This window comes from Manis pentadactyla, chromosome 5 (assembly GCF_030020395.1).
Source record: "Manis pentadactyla isolate mManPen7 chromosome 5, mManPen7.hap1, whole genome shotgun sequence".
NCBI classification, from domain to species: Eukaryota; Metazoa; Chordata; class Mammalia; order Pholidota; family Manidae; genus Manis; species Manis pentadactyla.
Genome location: NC_080023.1, coordinates 151,519,653 through 151,538,664, shown reverse-complemented (window position 1 = coordinate 151,538,664; position 19,012 = coordinate 151,519,653). Strand labels below are relative to the sequence as shown.

General features: G+C 42.9%; 1 protein-coding gene across 1 annotated transcript; it reads right to left on the bottom strand.

Annotated features, from left to right (window-relative positions):
- Positions 1-8,602: 8,602 nt before the first annotated feature.
- Positions 8,603-18,767, bottom strand: LOC130683991 (nuclear envelope pore membrane protein POM 121C-like). Its single transcript, XM_057503283.1, has 9 exons — positions 18,385-18,767; positions 16,690-16,840; positions 12,328-12,419; positions 11,635-11,708; positions 11,055-11,167; positions 10,723-10,927; positions 10,416-10,517; positions 8,931-9,022; positions 8,603-8,698 (listed from the first exon to the last, which is right to left on the bottom strand). The coding sequence occupies exons 2-9, from the start codon at positions 16,750-16,752 to the stop codon at positions 8,603-8,605; spliced, it is 837 nt and encodes a 278-aa protein (XP_057359266.1). The 5' UTR covers positions 16,753-16,840; positions 18,385-18,767.
- Positions 18,768-19,012: the final 245 nt, after the last annotated feature.

Below are 19,012 nucleotides of genomic sequence, written 5' to 3'. Positions count from 1 at the left end.
ATAGGAGCGGCAGTAGGAATGCGTAGGGGGAGGAGGGAAGAGAAACAGATGGTGCTGAGATTTCTAAGCCAGGGGCGCACATGGATGATGAGACCATTAATTAGCTCATCTGTTGGGCTCCGTGAAGGCAGGTCTCCGCTCTGTTCCCCCCTGTGTCCACAGTGCCTGGTGCTCAGCAAGTGTGTATAGACCATGAGGGAATGAATGACAGTTCCTGGGAAGCTGAGCACATTTTCTCCTTCGGTGGAGTTGGGGTGGAAGAGTGAGCAACACTCAGTGGTTATCCCGTCGTCCACCCCTGGAGTCTTTTGGGGGAGGCAGCCTTTGAAGAGCTGAGCTTTTAGCGGCTTAAAGCATTGTGCTAAGTGAGGTGTCGGGGCTGTGGAGACATTGCTGAGGGCTGGAGGGGTGGGAAGGCTACATGGGGGACGTGGGGCGGTGAGCAGGAGGAGGCAGCAGAGAGCCCCTGACGGGGGTGGTGGTGGGGTCTGCACAGATGATCAGATCTGACCCAGGGGAATCTGGGCTGGTCAGGATGAAATCAACCTGGCTGGGAAGATGAAGCTGGATTCTTTGGGGTCTTGAATTCTGAGCACTGGAGATCTGAAAAAATACAGTTACTGAACTGAAGCACCTTATAAATTAGAGTCCTTTTAAGTGTGAGGTGGGACTTCAGCTGTGTCCACTAACCTGGCTGAGCCTCAGTTGTGACGTCTGTTAAAGGGGAAGAGTAGTTAACTCTCCAAAGGAAGGAGAAGCAGTTTAGATCTTCCTTCGTCTTTCTAGGTCTAAAAGTGATAAAGACTTAGGTGTTTGCATCGGTAAGCAACACTCTGTAATACACCATGCTCTGACCTTCCCCAAAGAGTCTCTCTTTTAGTAAGATGTGCTTTAAAATGTTCAGTTCAGGAAACCAACCCTCTCAGTCCCTGGTTCTTGTAGTCATATTTGTTCTAGATGTCCCCACAGGTGGATCCCAGGAGTGCAAGGAGGTTCTTAGCTCCCGGACACCATCCGTCATTCTTAGCCAGAAGTCTGACTTCCAAGAAGAGTCCCAGCTGTTTGCCCAGCTGCACCTGGCTGAGATGGAGAAGGTGTTTGAGGAGGACACTCACTCTCCTGCAGGTAAAGCTGCACTGGAGGTTTAGTCTCTGTGGCTTCTGTGCAGCGGGTGCCCCAGTACCCTGGGTGTGTGGGCGGTTTCGATGTGGCAAGTAGTTTTTCTCCTGGTGTCTCCTTTAAAACTTTCTGTTGTTATCTAAGTATTATAAGCATATTGGAGGCTATATCCTCCTTAGGAAGATACCCCTAATCCCAATACCCACATGTAACCACTATCATCATTTCAGTATATTTTCTTCCAAATGATTTCATATGTCTGATTTATTATCTATTGCTGCCTAACAATATTCCCACAAACGTGGTGGCTTAAGCCAACACACATTTATTACATGACAGTTCCAGTGGGTGAGGAGTCTGGGCTCAGCTTCTCTGGCTCCTCTGCTTAGGGTCTCACTAGGCTGTAGTCACTGTGTCATTTGGGGCTTGACTGGGGAAGGATCCGCTTCTGAGTGCACTCAGGTTGTTGGAAGAATTCAGTTCCTGGCAGCTGCGGGCTGATGGCTGCTGTTTCTTCTTGGCTATTGGCTGGAGACTGCCTTCAGCTCCTAGAGCTGCCCACAGTTCTTGGTCACACGGGACTCAGCAACATAGCTAATTTCAAGGCTCAAACTAGCTAGGGAAATGGAAACTCCAGCAAGATGTGGTGTGCTTCAGTCTTATAATGTAATCATGTACACATAATTCCGTATATCCTGTCACCTTTCCCATATTCTGTTGGTTAGAAGCAGGTCAGAAGTTCTGCCACATTCAAGGGGAGGGGATCACGGAGGCGCTGAACACCACGAGATAGACACCACTGGGTTACCTTAAGTCACTGCCACAGTGTGGCATCTTGCTGCACTGATGGACAGTGACCGCATTGGGACATGTATGGGTGGGACTTGATAATATGGCTAAATGTAGTGATCACATTGTTTTTTCATGTGAAACCTTCACAAGAGTGTATATCAATAATACCTTAATAAAAAGTTAATTAAAAATAAAGATGCCAGAGTCACTACTTGTCTTCACTGTGCTACACTGTCTTCCCCGTGATGCCCCAACCACACCGTGTACTAATCCTAATACCCCTCAATCCCCTTCTCCCTCCCTCCGCACCCACCCTCTCGCATCCCTCCCCTATCCCTCCCCTTTGGTAACTGCTAGTCCCTTGTTGGAGTCTGTGAGTCTGCTGCTGTTTTGTTCCTCCTTTGTTTCGCTTCATTGTTATTCTCCACAAAGGAGGGAAGTCATTTGTTACTTGTCTTTCTCTGCCTGGCTTATTTCACTAAGCATAATACCCTCTACCTCCATCCATGGTGTTGCAAATGGTAGGATTTGTTTTCTTCTTATGGCTGAACAGTATTCCATTGTGTATATGTACCACATCTTTATCCATTCATCTACTGATGGACACTTAGGTTGCTTCCATATCTTGACTACCATCAATAGTGCTGCAATAAACATAGGGGAGCATATATCTTTTTGAATCTGAGAACTTGGTTTCTTTGGGTAAATTCCTAGGAGTGGAATTCCTGGGTCAAATGGTATTTCTACTTTTAATTTTTTGAGGAACCTCCATACTGCTTTCCACAATGGTTGAACTAATTTAAATTCCCACCAGCAGTGTAGGAGGGTTCCCCTTTCCCTGCATCTTCACCAGCATTTGTTGTTCCTTGTCTTTTTGATGTTGGCCATCCTAACTGGTGTGAGGTGTTACCTCATTGTGGTTTTAATTTGCATTTCCCTGATAATTAGCAGTGTGGAGCATCTTCTCATATGCCTGTTGGCCATCTGAACTTCTTCTTTGGAGAAGTGTCTGTTCAGATCTTCTGCCCATTTTTTAATCGGTTGTTTGCTTTTTGGGTGTTGAGGCATGTGAGTTCTTTATATATTTTCGATGTTAACCCCTTGTCAGACATGTCATTTATGAATATATTCTCCCATACTGTAGGATGCCTTTTTGTTCTACTGATGGTGTCCTTTGCTGTACAGAAGCTTTTTAGTTTGATGTAGTCCCATTTGTTCATTTTTGCTTTTGTTTCCCTTGCCCAAGGAGATACATTCAGGAAAAAGTTGCTCATGTTTATATTCAAGACATTTTGGCTATGTTTTCTTCTGAGAGTTTTGTGGTTTCATGCCTTACATTCAGGTCTTTGATCCATTTTGAATTTACTTTTGTGTATGGGGTTAGACAATAATCCAGTTTTATTCTCTTACATGTAGCTGTCCAGTTTTGCCAACACCAGTTGCTGAAGAGGCTGCCATTTCCCCAATGTATGTCCATGGCTCCTTTATCATATATTAATTGACCATATATGTTTGGGTTTATATCTGGACTCTCTAGTCTGTTCGATTGATCTATGGGTTTCTTCTGGTGCCAGTACCAAATTGTCTTGATAACTGTGGGTTTGTAGTAGAGCTTGATGTCGGGGAGCATAATCCCCCCAGCTTTATTCTTCCTTCTTAGGATTGCTTTGGCTATTTGGGGTCTTTTGCGTTTCCATATGAATTTTATAACTGTTTGCTTTAGTTCACTGAAAAATGCCATTGGTATTTTGCTAGGGATTGCATTGAATCTGTAGATTGCTTTAGGCATGATGGCCATTTTGACAATATTAATTCCTCCTATCCATGAGCACGGGATGCATTTCCATTAATTGACATCTTCTTTAATTACTCTCATGAGTGTCTTTTAGTTTTCAGGGTATAGGTCTTTCACTTCTTGGTTAGGATTATTCCTAGGTATTTTTTTGTTGTAATTGTGAATGGAATTATTTTCTTGATTTGTCTTTCTGCAAGTTCATCATTAGTATATAGGAATGCAACAGATTTCTGTTTATTAATTTTGTATCCTTCAACTTTGCTGAATTCAGTTATTCTAGTAGTTTTTGGGTGGATTCTTTCAGGTTTTCTACGTACAATATCATGTCATCTGCAAACAGTTACAGTTTGACTTCTTCCCTATCAATCTGGATGTTTTTTATTTCTTTGTGTTGTCAGATTGCCATGGCTAGGACCTCCGGAACTATGCTGAATAAAAGTGGGGAGAGAGGGAGTGCTTGCCTTGTTCACAATCTCAAATGAAAAGCTTGCGGCTTCTTGTTGTTAAGTGTCATGTTGGCTGTGGGTTTGTCATATATGGCCTATATTATGTTGAGGTAGTTGCCCTCTATACCCATTTTGTTGAGAGTTTTTATCATGAATGAATGTGAATTTTGTTGAATGCTTTTTCTGCATTTATGGAAATGATCATGTGGTTTTGGTCCTTCTTTTTGTTGATGTGGTGGGTGATGTTGATGGATTTTCAAATGTTGTACCATCCTTGCATTCCTGGAGTAAGTCCTACTTGATCATGAAGGATGATCTTTTTGATGTATTTTTGAATTTGATTTGGAGTATTTTGTTTAGCATTTTTGCATGTATGTTCATCAGGGATATTGGTCTCCAATTTTTTTTTTTGTGATGTCTTTGCTTGGTTTTGGTATTAGTGTTGTTGGCCTCATAGAATGAGTTTGGAAGCATTCCCTCTCCTCTTCTCCTGTTTTGGAAATCTTTAAGGAGGATAGGTATTAGGTCTTCACTAACTGTTTGATAAAATTCAGCAACGAATCCATCTGGTCCAGGGATTTTGTTCTTAGGTAGTTTTTTGATTGCTAGTTGGATTTTGTTGCTGGTAATTGGTCGGTTCAGATTTTCTATTTCTTCCTGGGTCAGCCTTGGAAGATTGTATTTTTCTAGAAAGTTGTCCATTTCTCCTAGGTTATCCAGTTTGTTAGCATATAATTTTTCATAGTACTCTCTAATAATTCTTTGTGTTTCTGTGTTGTCTGTAGTGATTTTCCATTCCTATTTCTGATTCTGTTTACCTGTGTAGACTCTCTTTTTTTCTTGATAAGTCTGGCGAGGGGTTTATCTATTTTGTTTATTTTTTTGAAGAACCAGCTGCTGCTTTCATTGATTCTTTCTATTGTTTTATTCTTCTCGATTGTATTTATTTATGCTCTAATCTTTATTATGTCCCTCCTTCTACTGACTTTGGGCCTCATTTCTTCTTTTTCTAGTTGCATTAATTGTGAGTTTAGACTGTTCATATGGGATTGTTCTTCTTTCCTGAGGTAAGCCTGTATTGCAATATCCTTCCCTCTTAGCACAGTCTTCACTGTGTTCCACAGATTTTGCAGTGTTGAGTTATTGTTGTCGTTTGTCTCCACATATTGCTTGATCTCTGTTTTTATTTGGTCTTCGATCCATTCATTATTTAGGAGCATGCTGTTAAGCCTTCATGTGTTTGTGGGCTTTTTTGTTTTCTTTGTGTAATTTATTTCTAGTTTCATACCTTTGTGGTCTGAGAAGCTGTTTGGTACAATTTCAATCTCTTTGAATTTACTGAGGGTCTTTTTGTGGCCTACTATATGATCTATTCTTGAAAATGTTCCATGTGCATTTAAGAAGAATGTGTATTCTGCTGCTTTTGGATGGGATGTTCTGTAGATGTGTGTTAGGTCCATCTGTTCTGATGTGTTTTTCACTGCCTCTGTGTCTTATTTTCTGTCTGGTTGATCTGTCCTTTGGAGTGAGTGGTGTGTTGAAGTCTCCTAAAGTGATTGTATTGCATTCTATTTCCCCCTTTAATTCTGTTAGTATTTGTTTCACATGTGTAGGTACTCTTGTGTTTGGTGCATAGGTATTTATGATGGTTATATCCTCTTGTTGAACTGACCCCTTTATCATTATGCAATGTCCTTCTTCGTCTCTTGTTACTTTCTTTGTTTTGAAGTCTATTTGGTCTGATACAAGTACTGCAACTCCTGCTTTTTTCTCCCTATTAGTTGCATGAAATATCTTTTCCCATCCCTTCGCTTTTAATCTGTGTATGTCTTTGGGTTTGAAGTGAGTCTCTTGTAGGCAGCATATAGACAGGTCCTGTATCTTTATCCATTCAGTGACTCTGTGTCTTTTGATTGGTGCATTCAGACCACTTATGATTGGTGCATAATCACCACTTAGGGTGATTATCAAGAGGTATGTACTTACTGCCATTGTAGGCTTTAGATTTGTGATTACCAAAGTTTCAAGGGTAGCTTCCTTACTATTTAACAGTCTAACTTAACTCACTTAGTATGCTATTACAAACACAATCTAAAGGTTCTTTTTTTCCCCTCCTTTTTCTTCCTCCTCCATTCTTTACATAGTAGGTATCGTATTCTGTACTCTTTGTCCGTTGACCGTCTTTGGGGGTAGTTGATCTGATTTTGCATCGGCTTAGTAATTAATTGGCCTACTTTCTTTACTGTGGTTTTATTTACTCTGGTTTTATTTTCTTTACTCTGTTGACAGCTATTTAGCCATAGGAATACTTCCATCTATAGCAGTCCCTCCAAAATACACTGCAGAGATGGTTTATGGGAAGTAAATTCTCTCAGCTTTTGCCTATCTGGAAATTGTTTAATCCCTCCTTCAAATTTAAATGATAATCTTGCCAGGTAGAGTATTCTTGGTTCCAGGCCCTTCTGCTTCATTGCATTAAATACATCATGCCGCTCCCTTCTGGCCAGTAAGGTTTCTGTTGAGAAGTCTGATGATAGCCTGATGGGCTTTCCTTTGTATGTGATCTTTTTTCTCTCTTTGGCTGCTTTTAAGACTCTGTCTCTACCGTTGATCTTTGCCATTTTAATTATTATATGTCTTGTTGTTGCGTTTCTTGGGTCTCTTGTTTTGGGAGATTTGTGCACCTCCATGGCCTGAGAGACTGTCTCCTTCCCCAGATTGGGGAATTTTTCACCAATTACCTCCTCAAAGACACTTTCTATCCCCTTTTCTCTCTGTTCTTCTTCTGGAACCCCTATAATGCAAATATTATTCCATTTGAATTGGTCACACAGTTCTCTCAATATTCTTTTATTCTTAGAGATCCTTTTTTCTCTCTGTGCCTCAGCTTCTTTTTATTCCTCTCCTCTAATTTCTATTTCATTTATCATGTCCCCCACCATATCTAATCTTCTCTTAAAACTTTTCATTGTATGTTTCATGTCTAATACTGTGTTCCATAATGATTGGATCTCCAACCAGAATTCCTCCCTGAGTTCTTGAATATTTTTCTGTACCTCCATGAGCATGTTAATGATTTTTATTTTGAAATCCCTTTCAGGCAGATTCATGAGGTTGATTTCATTTTAATCTTTCTCAGGGGTTGTATTCATGTTCATAATTTTCAGGTTCCTTTGGCGTTTCATATTTGTATTTGGCGCCCTCTAGTGCTCAGAAGCTGTACTCTCTGTAGCTGCTCAGCCCCTGAAGCAATGTCAGGGGTTGTAGGGGAGTGGTATTGATGCCTGGAGGGAGGAAAGAGCTGTTTCCCGCTTCCTGGCTGCTGTGCCTGTCTCCACTGCCAGAACCAGTGGGCCGAGCACACAGGTATAAGCCTCTATGCTTTGCATTTGTAGTTGGTGTAGACACAGCTTCCCTCTGATCGGCCTAATGCCAGGGTACGGTTTGTCGGTTTGGGAGCCAGGTGGGTCTGGCCGGGAGAAAGGCGCAGTAGGCTGCTTATCACGGAGGGGTTCTTGGAGCTGTGCAGCCAGCCAGGGAGCTGGAGTTCCTGAAGATCGTGAAAGTTCCCAACCTGCTGGGCAGAGTGACCCTGGAAAATTTTGTCTACCTGTCCTTTCTCCTGAGCAGTAAGCTCTGTGTCATCCTTGACCCTTTAGCAGCCCTCTTCCTGTTAGGAAGTCTCTCAGACTGCCCACCTTTCTTTTGTCTCAGAGCTGCCAGATATGGATCCCTGCTTTCCACAAGTGGCTGGAGTCTCAGTGTCTCCAGGAATTCTGCCTGTCTTAGCTTTCCAACCCCCTAATCACGAGAGCACCATGAAAACACCATGAAATGTAAGTTTGTGCTCCCAGAGCAAATCTCCAGAGTTAGGTGTTCAGCAGTCCCAGGCCTCCACTCCCTCCCTGCTCCATTTCTCTTCCTCCTGCCTGAGAGCTGGGGTGGGGGTAGGGCCTGGGTCCTGCCGGGCCACGGCTTTGGTATGTTACCCTGTTCTGTGAGATTTATTCTTTTCTCCAGGTGTTTGTAGTTTGGCGCAGTCCTCTTTCCTGTTGGTTTTTCAGGAGTAGTTGTATTAGTTACATTTTCATATTATATGTGGTTTTAGGAGGAGGCCTCTGTCTCACCTCTCACGCCGCCATTTTTTTAGCTGGTGGTCCAGATGTTTCTTGATTCTGTCCAGCCTCACCAGTGGAACCGTTCAAGTAAACAAAGGTATCAATCAGGCTCTGCTCTGCCACATCCTGCCTCCCCTCCTGCACAAAGCCAGAGGCACTGCTTCCTCCAGGAGAGGGCAGTGGCCTCCAGGGCTGCCCCTCCCTCCCTGCAAGCTGAAGCCAGAGATCTGCTGTAGTCAATTTGCTTTATGCAACAGGTCAGAGGCTCTTCCCAGGAGGAGCTGAAGTCTCCATCTGGGTAAGGGGTCCAGGGTGGGGGCAAGGGACGTATGCTAGTTCCTGCCGATGTCGATGTCTTCGATGTCGTTATCTTCGATGTCGTTATCTAAACACGTGCGTTTTCCCTCAGGCTCCTCGGGGCTTTCATCCTGTACCAATGGAAAAAGACCTCATCAGCGCACGGCTTCTACCAGAAAGTGCTTCTCTGTGAGCCCTAAGCTGTGGAGGGCCAGGCCAACAGAACACTGGGTGCTTCAACAGGACTTCCCAGGCTGAGTTCCTTGGGAGGCAGGAGGCCCAGGAAGATATTTTTACCTGGCTTTCCTGTGGTTTGGGAAAAGTTCTGCCAGAAACGGCTAGTCTCGGAGCTCTGCTGCTTACCTGCAGATCTTGGTCGTGGGTGACTGCCAGCGAGGTCAGATCTTTCTCGTGCTTCTGATCCTGTTCTTTCCCAGAGGGGAAGGGACCCCACCCTGATAGGCAGGAAACTAGATGTGAGTGGGATGGAAAGAGAATAAGGCCAGAAAAAAGCCCATTAAAGGAGACCCAGAGTTAATCAGTTGCAGCTCAGAAAAGCCATGGAGCAGTTTGGCCTGGAATGTGTGAATATTCCCCAGAGAGAGGAGGGTACCTCAGCAGAGCCCATGGCTTTATTGTGTTAATCATACAGGCCCAGCTTATTTTTTTAACTTTACCTATATACTGTTTTTCCCTAATCAAGTAGTTTGCAATCTGTCCAATTAATAATGACAAGCAAGCCCAGCATAAACAACACAGTAACAGGCAGGAAGGATTCCATCTTAAAAATAAGATTGGGTTTTAACAGCCAGGACATTAAGAAGATTCTTAACTTACACTTTAGCAAACAGACAATAACTCAGCCCACCTTGGGGGCCGGGCAGGCAGTCTTGATACGCTCCCAGGCCAAGAAATGCCGGGCTCCCAGGGAGAAATCAGAGCAGGAAGTTCCCTGTGCTACATTAGTTCTAAGTATAGAAAGACCACCTAGCAGGTCTGCACCCCCAGCCCATAGTCACATTCCTGAAGAATCCTTAAAAGGGGGAACCCCCAACCTTTCAGGGCACTCCTCTCCTTGAAGTCGCCCGCACTTTCTAAGTGCATGACTTTTTCACTGTAAACTCTCTCTTTTGAACCTTGCAGGGTGCTGCGCTCTCTCTGAGGTCACCTGCTCTTTTTCTCTAAGTAACGTTAAATAAATCTTTTCCTCTGCTTCACTACTGTGTCTCCGCCTTTCAATTACTTGTCACAGGGGAGACAAGGACCGAGGAAAATACACAATGCCTCCCCCCCAACACTGCCACTGCAGCAGATTCTAGGAAGAACAGAAAACGTGAATTCTGGTATCTCAAATGTGATGGTATTGGTGCTCTAGAAGCCTTGCTGTGCCAGGGATTCAGGTGTCAGCAACTATGACTCATCTCTACCACAGGTTCTTAAAGTATTCATTGCTGAAAATCAGGGAAGGGCTCTTTATTTCTACCCTTCACAGATCATAAGACAGACAGCAGGGGATAAAACTTGGCCTACCAGGGGATAAATGTGTGGACACTAAGGAAAATCCAATCATCTGAACCCAAGCACAGCTGAGAGCAGCTAAGGAACGGGGCTGCAAGCCAGCAGCCCTCTGACTACCAAAACGAGGCGGCCTTCTCCAGCTTTAAGGATGGCAGCCCCTTCCCTACAATCCGCTCCTGATGAGAGGGTTCTGAAGCCGTCAGGCCTGCACCAGCTCAGGTGTGCTAAGCCAGAGCAGGTTCAACCGTTTCAGTGACTGACTGGCATGCTGCTTTCACCTAAGCAGAGGCTGATGACACTTTGTGCTCCCCAGAAAGCTGTCCCGCTCACCTGGGAAAGATGGTAGGCCCAGGGAGTTTGCCAACTCCCCCAAGCTGCCCAGCAGCAGGTTAGTGCTTGGGGCTGGGAGGGAGGCTGAGGAAGCAGCAGTCCCTGCAGCAGGCAGGATGAGATTAGAAGGTGGAGGGCCAGGAGGGTTCGCACTCTCCGAGTTTGGGGCAGTTTCCAAGGAAGAAAGAAAGAAAGGCTTGTCCTCCCTGGTGGGAGAATTCTTTCCAGGGGCCTCGCAGGGCACGGGGAGGCTCAGGGACTCAGGGGAACTCGTGTAGAAATGCTTCATCTCAACGTCAGTGCTCACTGTGCTCGGAGTCCACTGAGAACCCAAGAGCTGGATTTCTCAGTGGAGAAAGACCAAAATAAAACCAAAGGGAACCATCTCTGGGGTGTGAAATTAACCCGTATTCCTCACCAGTCTTATCCTCGAAGATGGTCTTCACCCAGTCAGTCTGAACTTGCTCATAATCCTCGACTGTGATGGGATAGCCGAGGATGGGTGTTTCAGGCTACCAAGAGGAAAAGGAGAAGCCGAGCCAGTCAGAAGGCAGTGAAAGAAACCTGCACTGACCCTTCCATTCCTGGGACTCAGGGGAGCCAGGCTGGGGTGGGCAGGGGCGGGTGGACAGACCATACCAAGATAAGCGGGATCCCTCGCCTGGAGGGCACCAGTTGGAATTTGCGTTTGCGTGGCCGGGTGCTGCTGGGTGGAGAATCCCTGGAGTTGGCCTTCCCAGATGTGGTTGTAGCTGCAAATAAAATATCAGACTTACTTTCTTCCTCTTCTCTTTGTCTTGCCAGCCTAGTTTTTAATACTGAACTTTCACTAGGTGTCTCTGAGATTCTATCTTCCATGGTGTGGGTTCTTGGATGGTGTTGGCAAGATTATTTCTAACAGTCAAGAAGCCATGAGGTGGTAATTGCTCCAAATGCGTGCACATGGTTGCTTACTGGACAGAAATTGCCTGGACTGCGCAGATTACCCCACCTAGGCTTACCTTACCCTGAACCCCCCATGTGGCCTGGGTTATGCTATATGAGTCTGGGCCACCTTTCTCCCTTACCAGACCATAAAGCCCGAAGGTGAGGAACATCTATCTCTGTAACTACCAGGCCCCACACAAATCAACGCTTAGTACATGTTTCTGGTGGGTTGTAGTCCATGCGCCCTCCATACACACTACCGCCAACACATGCCATGCGTTCGTCATCTTACCCTGTTCTCCCTGGGACTGCGTGTCACTTCCCAAGGGAGCTGAGGAGCCAGAGTTAGGAGGAAGCTCCTCTTCTCTGTAGGAGGAAGAGGCACAATTAAGTTTAGAAAAGTGCTGGATAACGTCTTACACCCTCCTAACTACCAACTGGCCAAAGTCTAGAACAACCATGAGTAAGATCTCAGTGTGTCAAGACAACAAATAAAATAAATCAAAGAGAATTCCTAAAGAAATGAAGGGAGGCAGTTGAGAGAAGCCACAGAGACACCTTTGTCTTAAAACAAGCACAAAACAATCTCCAGAACCTTACATACATCCTGCCAAATTTCTGAGAGTTCTAGTCACAGCTCTCTCTCTAAGAAAGCAGCATTCTAGTCGGGCTCCTAGAGGGTCAGCTGGGGTCTAGAATGTGAAGCCTGCTGCCCACTCCCATCAGTCACTCTGTTCACTCTGTCCCGTGCGGCCCTTCCCCTTACACCCCAGCCCCTCACACTGAAGATGAGGGGGAGCAGAGGCCGGTGTGGTCAGTATGTGATGACTGCAAGAGACAGAGCGATTCAGGGTGGCACCGTCGCTGTCCTTTGGATGTGAAGTGCTTTGATTCTCCAAATCGGAGTCTCAGAAAGCCTGAGAGCCAAGTGAATTCCCCTCCTTTCCTACCCTCTCATTAATCCACAGAGCAAATCAGCAATTACCTCATTTTCTTTGCTGGCCTCTCTATTGTCTTCATGTAGCACGAGGTGGGGATGGAGAAGGATGAGGCACCGGAACCTCTTCTCTTACGGAGCTAAAAGCCAAACACAAGTCACGTGACTGACCCTATGTAATAACTTAGGAGCTGACCTTCAGCATAATTCTGTGGCTCTAACCCATCACTGTATATAAAGTCTCCTCTCCAAGTGACTAAAAAACATTTCTTTGTGAAGAGGGGCTTCTGAAAAGTGAGTTAATTGCCAGTATTAACTATGGGGAATGAAGTCGAAAAAAGTAATGGAATGCTAATAAATGGCAGAGGAATGAGCGTGCTCTCTGCGTATCCTGGAGAGCGGAACGTCATGCTCAGTAGCGGCTGAGAGCGAGCTCTGATGCATCCAAGGTCACTGTATTAGTCCATGGACATGATAAAGGGAAACTCAGAAACTCAGAAAATAAACCAGGAAGCTAGTTTGGTCTTGCTTTCATTAAATTTTCAGTTTTATTTTATTAAGTATTAAAAATATGCTATTGTGACACTTGCGACTTTTGCAACATCTATGGTATTTACTGTCCCATGATAATTATCCATACAGCCATCCATCCGTGACTAGCCAGGGTTCAGGATAATCCAGTTCAACAATTAGGGGAAAAGTGTTTTCTCTTTACCTCATAGACTGTGCATGCACACACAACACAGACGTGATAAAAAGATTTACATTTGGAAGTGTAAGAAACAAAAGGACTATAACAAAACAGACAAGCTGCTAGATCAGGTTGGGTAGGGAGGTCTGTACCAGAGAGAGAAGACAGAAAGCTGACAGACTGTTACATAAAACTAGGAACCTTTCTGTATAAAAATATTGTCACATGGGAAAGAGACTTTACTGTACACCCTTTGTGCCATTTGAATTTTCAACCATACTAATGTTTCCATAAACTATAAAGAAAATAGGGAATCAAAACACCCCAAAACAAAAACAAAACCATAAGCAACATTAAAAGGCAGGTCTTTTTCATTAAACTGATGAATTAATATCCGTACCATGTAAAAATGGAGTCTCGCAGTTCCATATGAATATAATGAACGTGTCAAATCTAAAGTGGGCAAGGAATGCGCAACAAGGCTACTCATAAAAACAGTCTATGTCTCTGGCAGTTAGTTCTGCATTGGAATTCCATTTTTATTTGCCTAGTTCCTGCTTCATAAGGATTCAAACTATACCTTCAAACTCTACAAAGAATCTGAAGATAAGTATGGCGGTTCCATCATCAAGAAATTTACAATCTGGAAGAGACAGGACAGGACACAAAATGATGACAGCAACCAAAGATAAAGAAGGTCTCTGGCCCGGAGCCTAAGAAGAGATTATGCAGGGTTCAGTTAGAAGAATCAGTGGATGAAGGTGGTATTTGAGATGGTCCTTCATGATTTAACTTAAAAAAAAGAACACTTTTAGACAGACAAACTTTATAGGCTTGCAGTGGGATGGGTAGTCATTCTGGACAGAGAACAGAACAAGGAAAGGCAAGAAAGCAGGGAAGTATCAGTATTAGGTGCTCTTAGGAACCATTTTGATTTGCCTTAATTATGGGGTATATATAAAGGGATAAGAAGTTAGAAATGCAAGCTTGAGGTTTGACAATTTAAGGCCATTGTAAATACTTCTGCTTTGGAAAACAGTATGTCCTGTTAAGACAAATGGAGACACCAATGCCACACACAGAGAGGTCAGAGGACTGTTCACCTTCTCTGTTACATAATTAGTACCAGTTTGATGCTGGTACTAATTTACATAATCAGTACCAGTTTAATGCTGGTAATGATTTACAATGGCAAAGCTAGAACTTCTAATTTGCACAGCTTAGATTTGGGTGTTTACGAGTGTTCCTCTGGAAAAATCAAATTAAGTCAAGTAGCTATGCTACCACTCCAAACATGAGGGCTGCCATCTGGGCTGATCGCACTGTATTCACTATTCACCGCCCGTTCTTCCCGTGAGGCATCGTGTAAAGAAGGTTCATATATAGTCTCTGCTTCCTGAGACCTGCTTCTGAGAATTTACATTTTCAAACATCGCACATCTATAGGGGGCTGCTAACTACTCACAACAGAATATCCAAAAAATGTCAGTGTCAGTGAGTGTACATCTTGCAGTAGGCCGCAGGCTCCACTGGTAATGGGAACTTTACAACAAAATGTGGCAAAGGCCTAGTACAGTGTTCCACACCAACCACCTGCTGAGGGCAAGCAGCAAATGCTGAGGAAGATGAAGAGCACCTCTGTTTGGAGGCATGGCAGTGTGAAAGAGCTGCTAAAGCAGTGAGACACTGCGGAGACAAGACAGAGAAGAGAAGCCCAGAGACGAGCCTACGTTTAGGTCTGCATTTTCCCCCAGGTGACCGCCATTTCCAATTAATTCACATTAACATAAACTAACGAACATTTCTAGAATAAGAAAAAACAAAACCTATATTTAAAACCCAAGTTTAAAGGCATCTATACAATAAATACCTCATGATTTTCAATGAATAACCTTTTAAATAAAATGATAGTGTACATTATGCTACTGATTAAAGTGAAGATAATTTACAATTATGAGTCCTTCATTTTCTCTATGACTGAAATTCAATCCCATGAGGACAATGTAATTTTGTTGTGATACAAAAGTACATCATAATAATTTAAACATAACTATTGCTCAAGACTGAAGTTACACTATGTGAAAACATGCATAATTTCAAAGCATTACAATTAGATTAAAAGCCAAAAAGGGTACATCTGAAAAATATAAAACAACCTGTTGAAAAGTTTAAGAATATTGTTACCCTGCCTGCTTGTTAGGCCACCATACATAGCACTGTATAATGTTAAGTCTGAAGCTCTGAGTGTGAATTAAGTTCCCTGAAATTAAATGACTGTACTTATTTAAAATAATAGTAATAGGTGGCACTTCTTGAATGTTTACTATGGACAGTGTAAAGTCTTGAACACTTTATATGTACTACCTCACAACTACCTTATGAAGTAGGTCAGAATCATTATTTCCATAAGTGTACAGTCTTACCTTCAGATTTTTTGTTACATATATTGATTACATACCTTGAATGCTCAAAAAAAAAAAAAAAAAAAGAGTATAAGAGACATGTGAACCAAATACAGTGAGTTGATTTTTGGTCCCTGATTCAAAGTAACTATAATAAGACAGGGTAATAAGGGCAAATTGGAGTGATAATAACTAACATTAAGTCATAATTATTCAGAGGAATAAAGGTATTGTGGTGATTAATGTTCAAAAAGTTAAAAAAGTACACCGAAGTACCTACAGGTGAAACAACATGTTTGTACTTTAAAACACAAGAGCAAAACCAATGTCGGGTGGGGGTAATGATCGAACAGGACTGATAAAACAGTTAACTGCTGGAGCTACATGGAGGTTCATTATGATATTTTCCCTTCCTTTTGTGTATGTAGGACATTTGATGTGAAATTGTAAGGAGGAGCAATGACTGTGTATCTCATAGGTCTGTTGTGATCAGTGATTGAGGAAATGTATGTACAGTGCTCATCAGAGGGCCTAGTGCAGAATAAAGACTTCATACTATTGTCCTCTGCATTGCCATAACTGCCTGGCTGGGCCTTCATCTCCTATATTTGTCATTTATCATTAACATGTCATTTATATTACTCTAAGAGCCCTCTGTATGGATGAAAACTTATGTCAAGTTCTTTCTCCTCTCAAAAACCTCCTCCACACATGCATTATTTTTTTCAAGCTCCTATATATTGGGTGCCCACTTACTGACAAGCACTGTAATGGGTGCTTTTCAAACATTACCTTCAATCTTTACAACAGTCCTTTAGAGATGAGAAAAAGAGAGTTTGAGTCATTTACCTGCCAAGAATCTATAGCTACTAAGTGCCAAAGCCAAGATTTGAACCCAAGTCATTCTGGTAGCAAAACTTGATCTGTTCTCCGGTCTACACTACATCCTTTCTAAAAAGAATTATAACCACTTATTTTAAAAACTTTCATTAAATTCCCAGTGCCTATAGGATTAATTTATGACCCAATGCAATCCAGACTCAATCTGCCTTTTTAATCAAATTAGTACCATTTTTTGAATTATTCATCCTTTGTCCATTTATCTATAATAATGGCTGTGTCTTGTATTCAGGTTTCCACATAAGCATTCTGGGCTTTCTAGTTTGTTCCACTGGTCTATAGCGATCATTCAAGGGTTGGTACTGCTGTTACCTTAGAGGTGATCTCAGCATCTGACAGAAGGCGGCTAGTAAACTCTGCATAATCAACTAATAAATGCAAAGAACCCACTTCTTCCACACCACCGGGTGAATGTACCTGAGACACCCCTCCAGTCGAGCTGTAGTCGCTGGGAATGGCATTGTGACTGCGACCAGACATAGGGATGCCACGTTTGTAGGGGCGGAATCTCTTATTTAGGTGGCCATCTGAGCTCTGGACATTGAGGCCACTCTTCAGAGGCCCAGGCCTAAAAGGGAAATGAAAGGGAAAAACACAGATGTGCTACTGAAAGGCAACAACATTGTTTTAGGGCTTTATCCCATGGTCACAAAATCATTCTAATGTAATGAAAAAGGATAATGTTGTTAATTTTACTGTTAATTCAGCTAAACCTGTCTCACAAAGTCAGAAAGGGAAAGCTAAGTATTTAAAAAATTAAACGTGTCATTCTACTTATGTGTAGTCTAGGAAACGCACACAAATCTATAGTGACAGAATGGGGATCAAGGGATGCCTGGCAACAGAGGCAGGGTGAGAGGGAGGTTTTAAGGCTTCATCAAGGGGCACGGGGAAACTTCTGGCAGGAATGATGATGTTCATTATCTTGACTGTGCTGATGGTTTCATGGGTGTGAAATTAGACAAAATAGTTATTGTGGCAAGTTCCTCAAAATGTTCCTCTCTGATTTCAAAGAGGAAAATGTATAGGACAATAATTCTGATAAGGATACGTATCAAAATTTATCAGATTGTACACTTTAAAGAGGCACAGTATTTTATGTCCATTGTACCTCAATAAAGCTGTTAAAAAAAATTAGGAGGAACCAACCACTTTTTCTAAGATTCAAACTGAAACAGAAATTTCCTAAACATCTTTCCTGTGAACTAGTCATTCAACCTTTGTGACAGCGCAGACAGCTCACTATCTCCTGGCTGATGAATGCCAACCAGAGGCCAGTTTATTCCTACACTGGATGGAAACATACTTCCCCCTTCACCTACTTCACCTGTGGATCCCATCTGGAGCCAAACCAGGCCAATTGTCCTCCTTTCCTGTGATAGCCCTTCAGACTCTGGCAGACCATTGTCCTTCCCTCCCTCACTTCCTTGCGCCCCTCAGGTTTTTCTCCTCTGGGCCAGTACTTACGTACCTTTGGAAGCCCCTTGCCCGCCACCGCCACCCCGGGACATCTTGCGCTGCTTCCCTCTCTCACAGTGAATTTCGGTCTGTGTCTGCCTCGTCTTGCAGGGCAGCACAGCCCACCAACCGTGCTCCATGGACCACGGGACTAAGGCATTCAGCACTACCACTGACCGGCCTCCTCCCCGTCTTTGTTCTTCTATCAGCACAGAGTAGGAGCACGTTAAGCTTTCTTGGCAGCCGTGACACTGTGCTGACCCAAATTAAAGATGTAAGTTACCCCAAGTCTTTTCACGCACATTTGCAGCCTCTTTCTCTCCCAGCCAATTCTCCCTCAAGTATAATGAAGCTCAACTGCAGAAATCTGACATTTTTCTTAAATTTTGTACTGTTGCATGTTATCCGTTGCACAAACCTTGTGATCTTTTTGTTACATACTTGGTTATTCAATGTATCTACAAACCCTCTTAGCCTTAGCATATTTTATGCATATTAATGAAAAATAGTAAAAGGACTTAGACAAAGTAGTTATTGTGGCTAGTTCATCAAAATGTTCCTCTCTGATTTGAAAGAGGAAAATTTACTGGACAATAACTCTGATAATGACCTTTTTTCAAATAGGAAATCCCACCCAGATGGATTCTCACTTACTTAGGCACAAAAGGAGTACGGACTCCTTTGGTCAGCACGGGCGTAAAAGCTGACCTCACACTGCTGTCTTGGTACCTGTGACAAATCACAAACCCTCAGTTAGATGATATGACTTTCTCTTTAAAGCATACACTCATATTCCTGAGATCTTACACTCTTTCTATGGAACATAGGTTCATGGTAGACGAGAAAAGATTGCTTCAAATCTCAAAGATTCAGGAAGGTAAATTTATTATAGGCCTGTCCTAAACTAATAAGAAAAGTATAAAAATGCTTCAAGACCTTTTGAACTATTGAGGTGTACTGATTATTTGCTAACTTCTCCCCAAAGCACTTCAATCACAAATTTAATATCCCCCCACCCATAAATTAAAGACCAAAAAACACTTTAGTGACCCAACTACACACATCCCCCAGTGCTCTCATTTAGTTCAGTCTGTAAGAGAAGAACTTCACATATTACACATAAGGGCCTGTGCATGGTGCACATAATCACTGTTTATTCCAATTATGGGAAAGATAATACAGAGCCCTCAGTTATAGGCTCACTGGGGTCTAGAAAAATTACCAACCTGGAGAACATGAGAAACCTGTTTGGACCAAAATAATAGTAATTTTCTCTCTGACC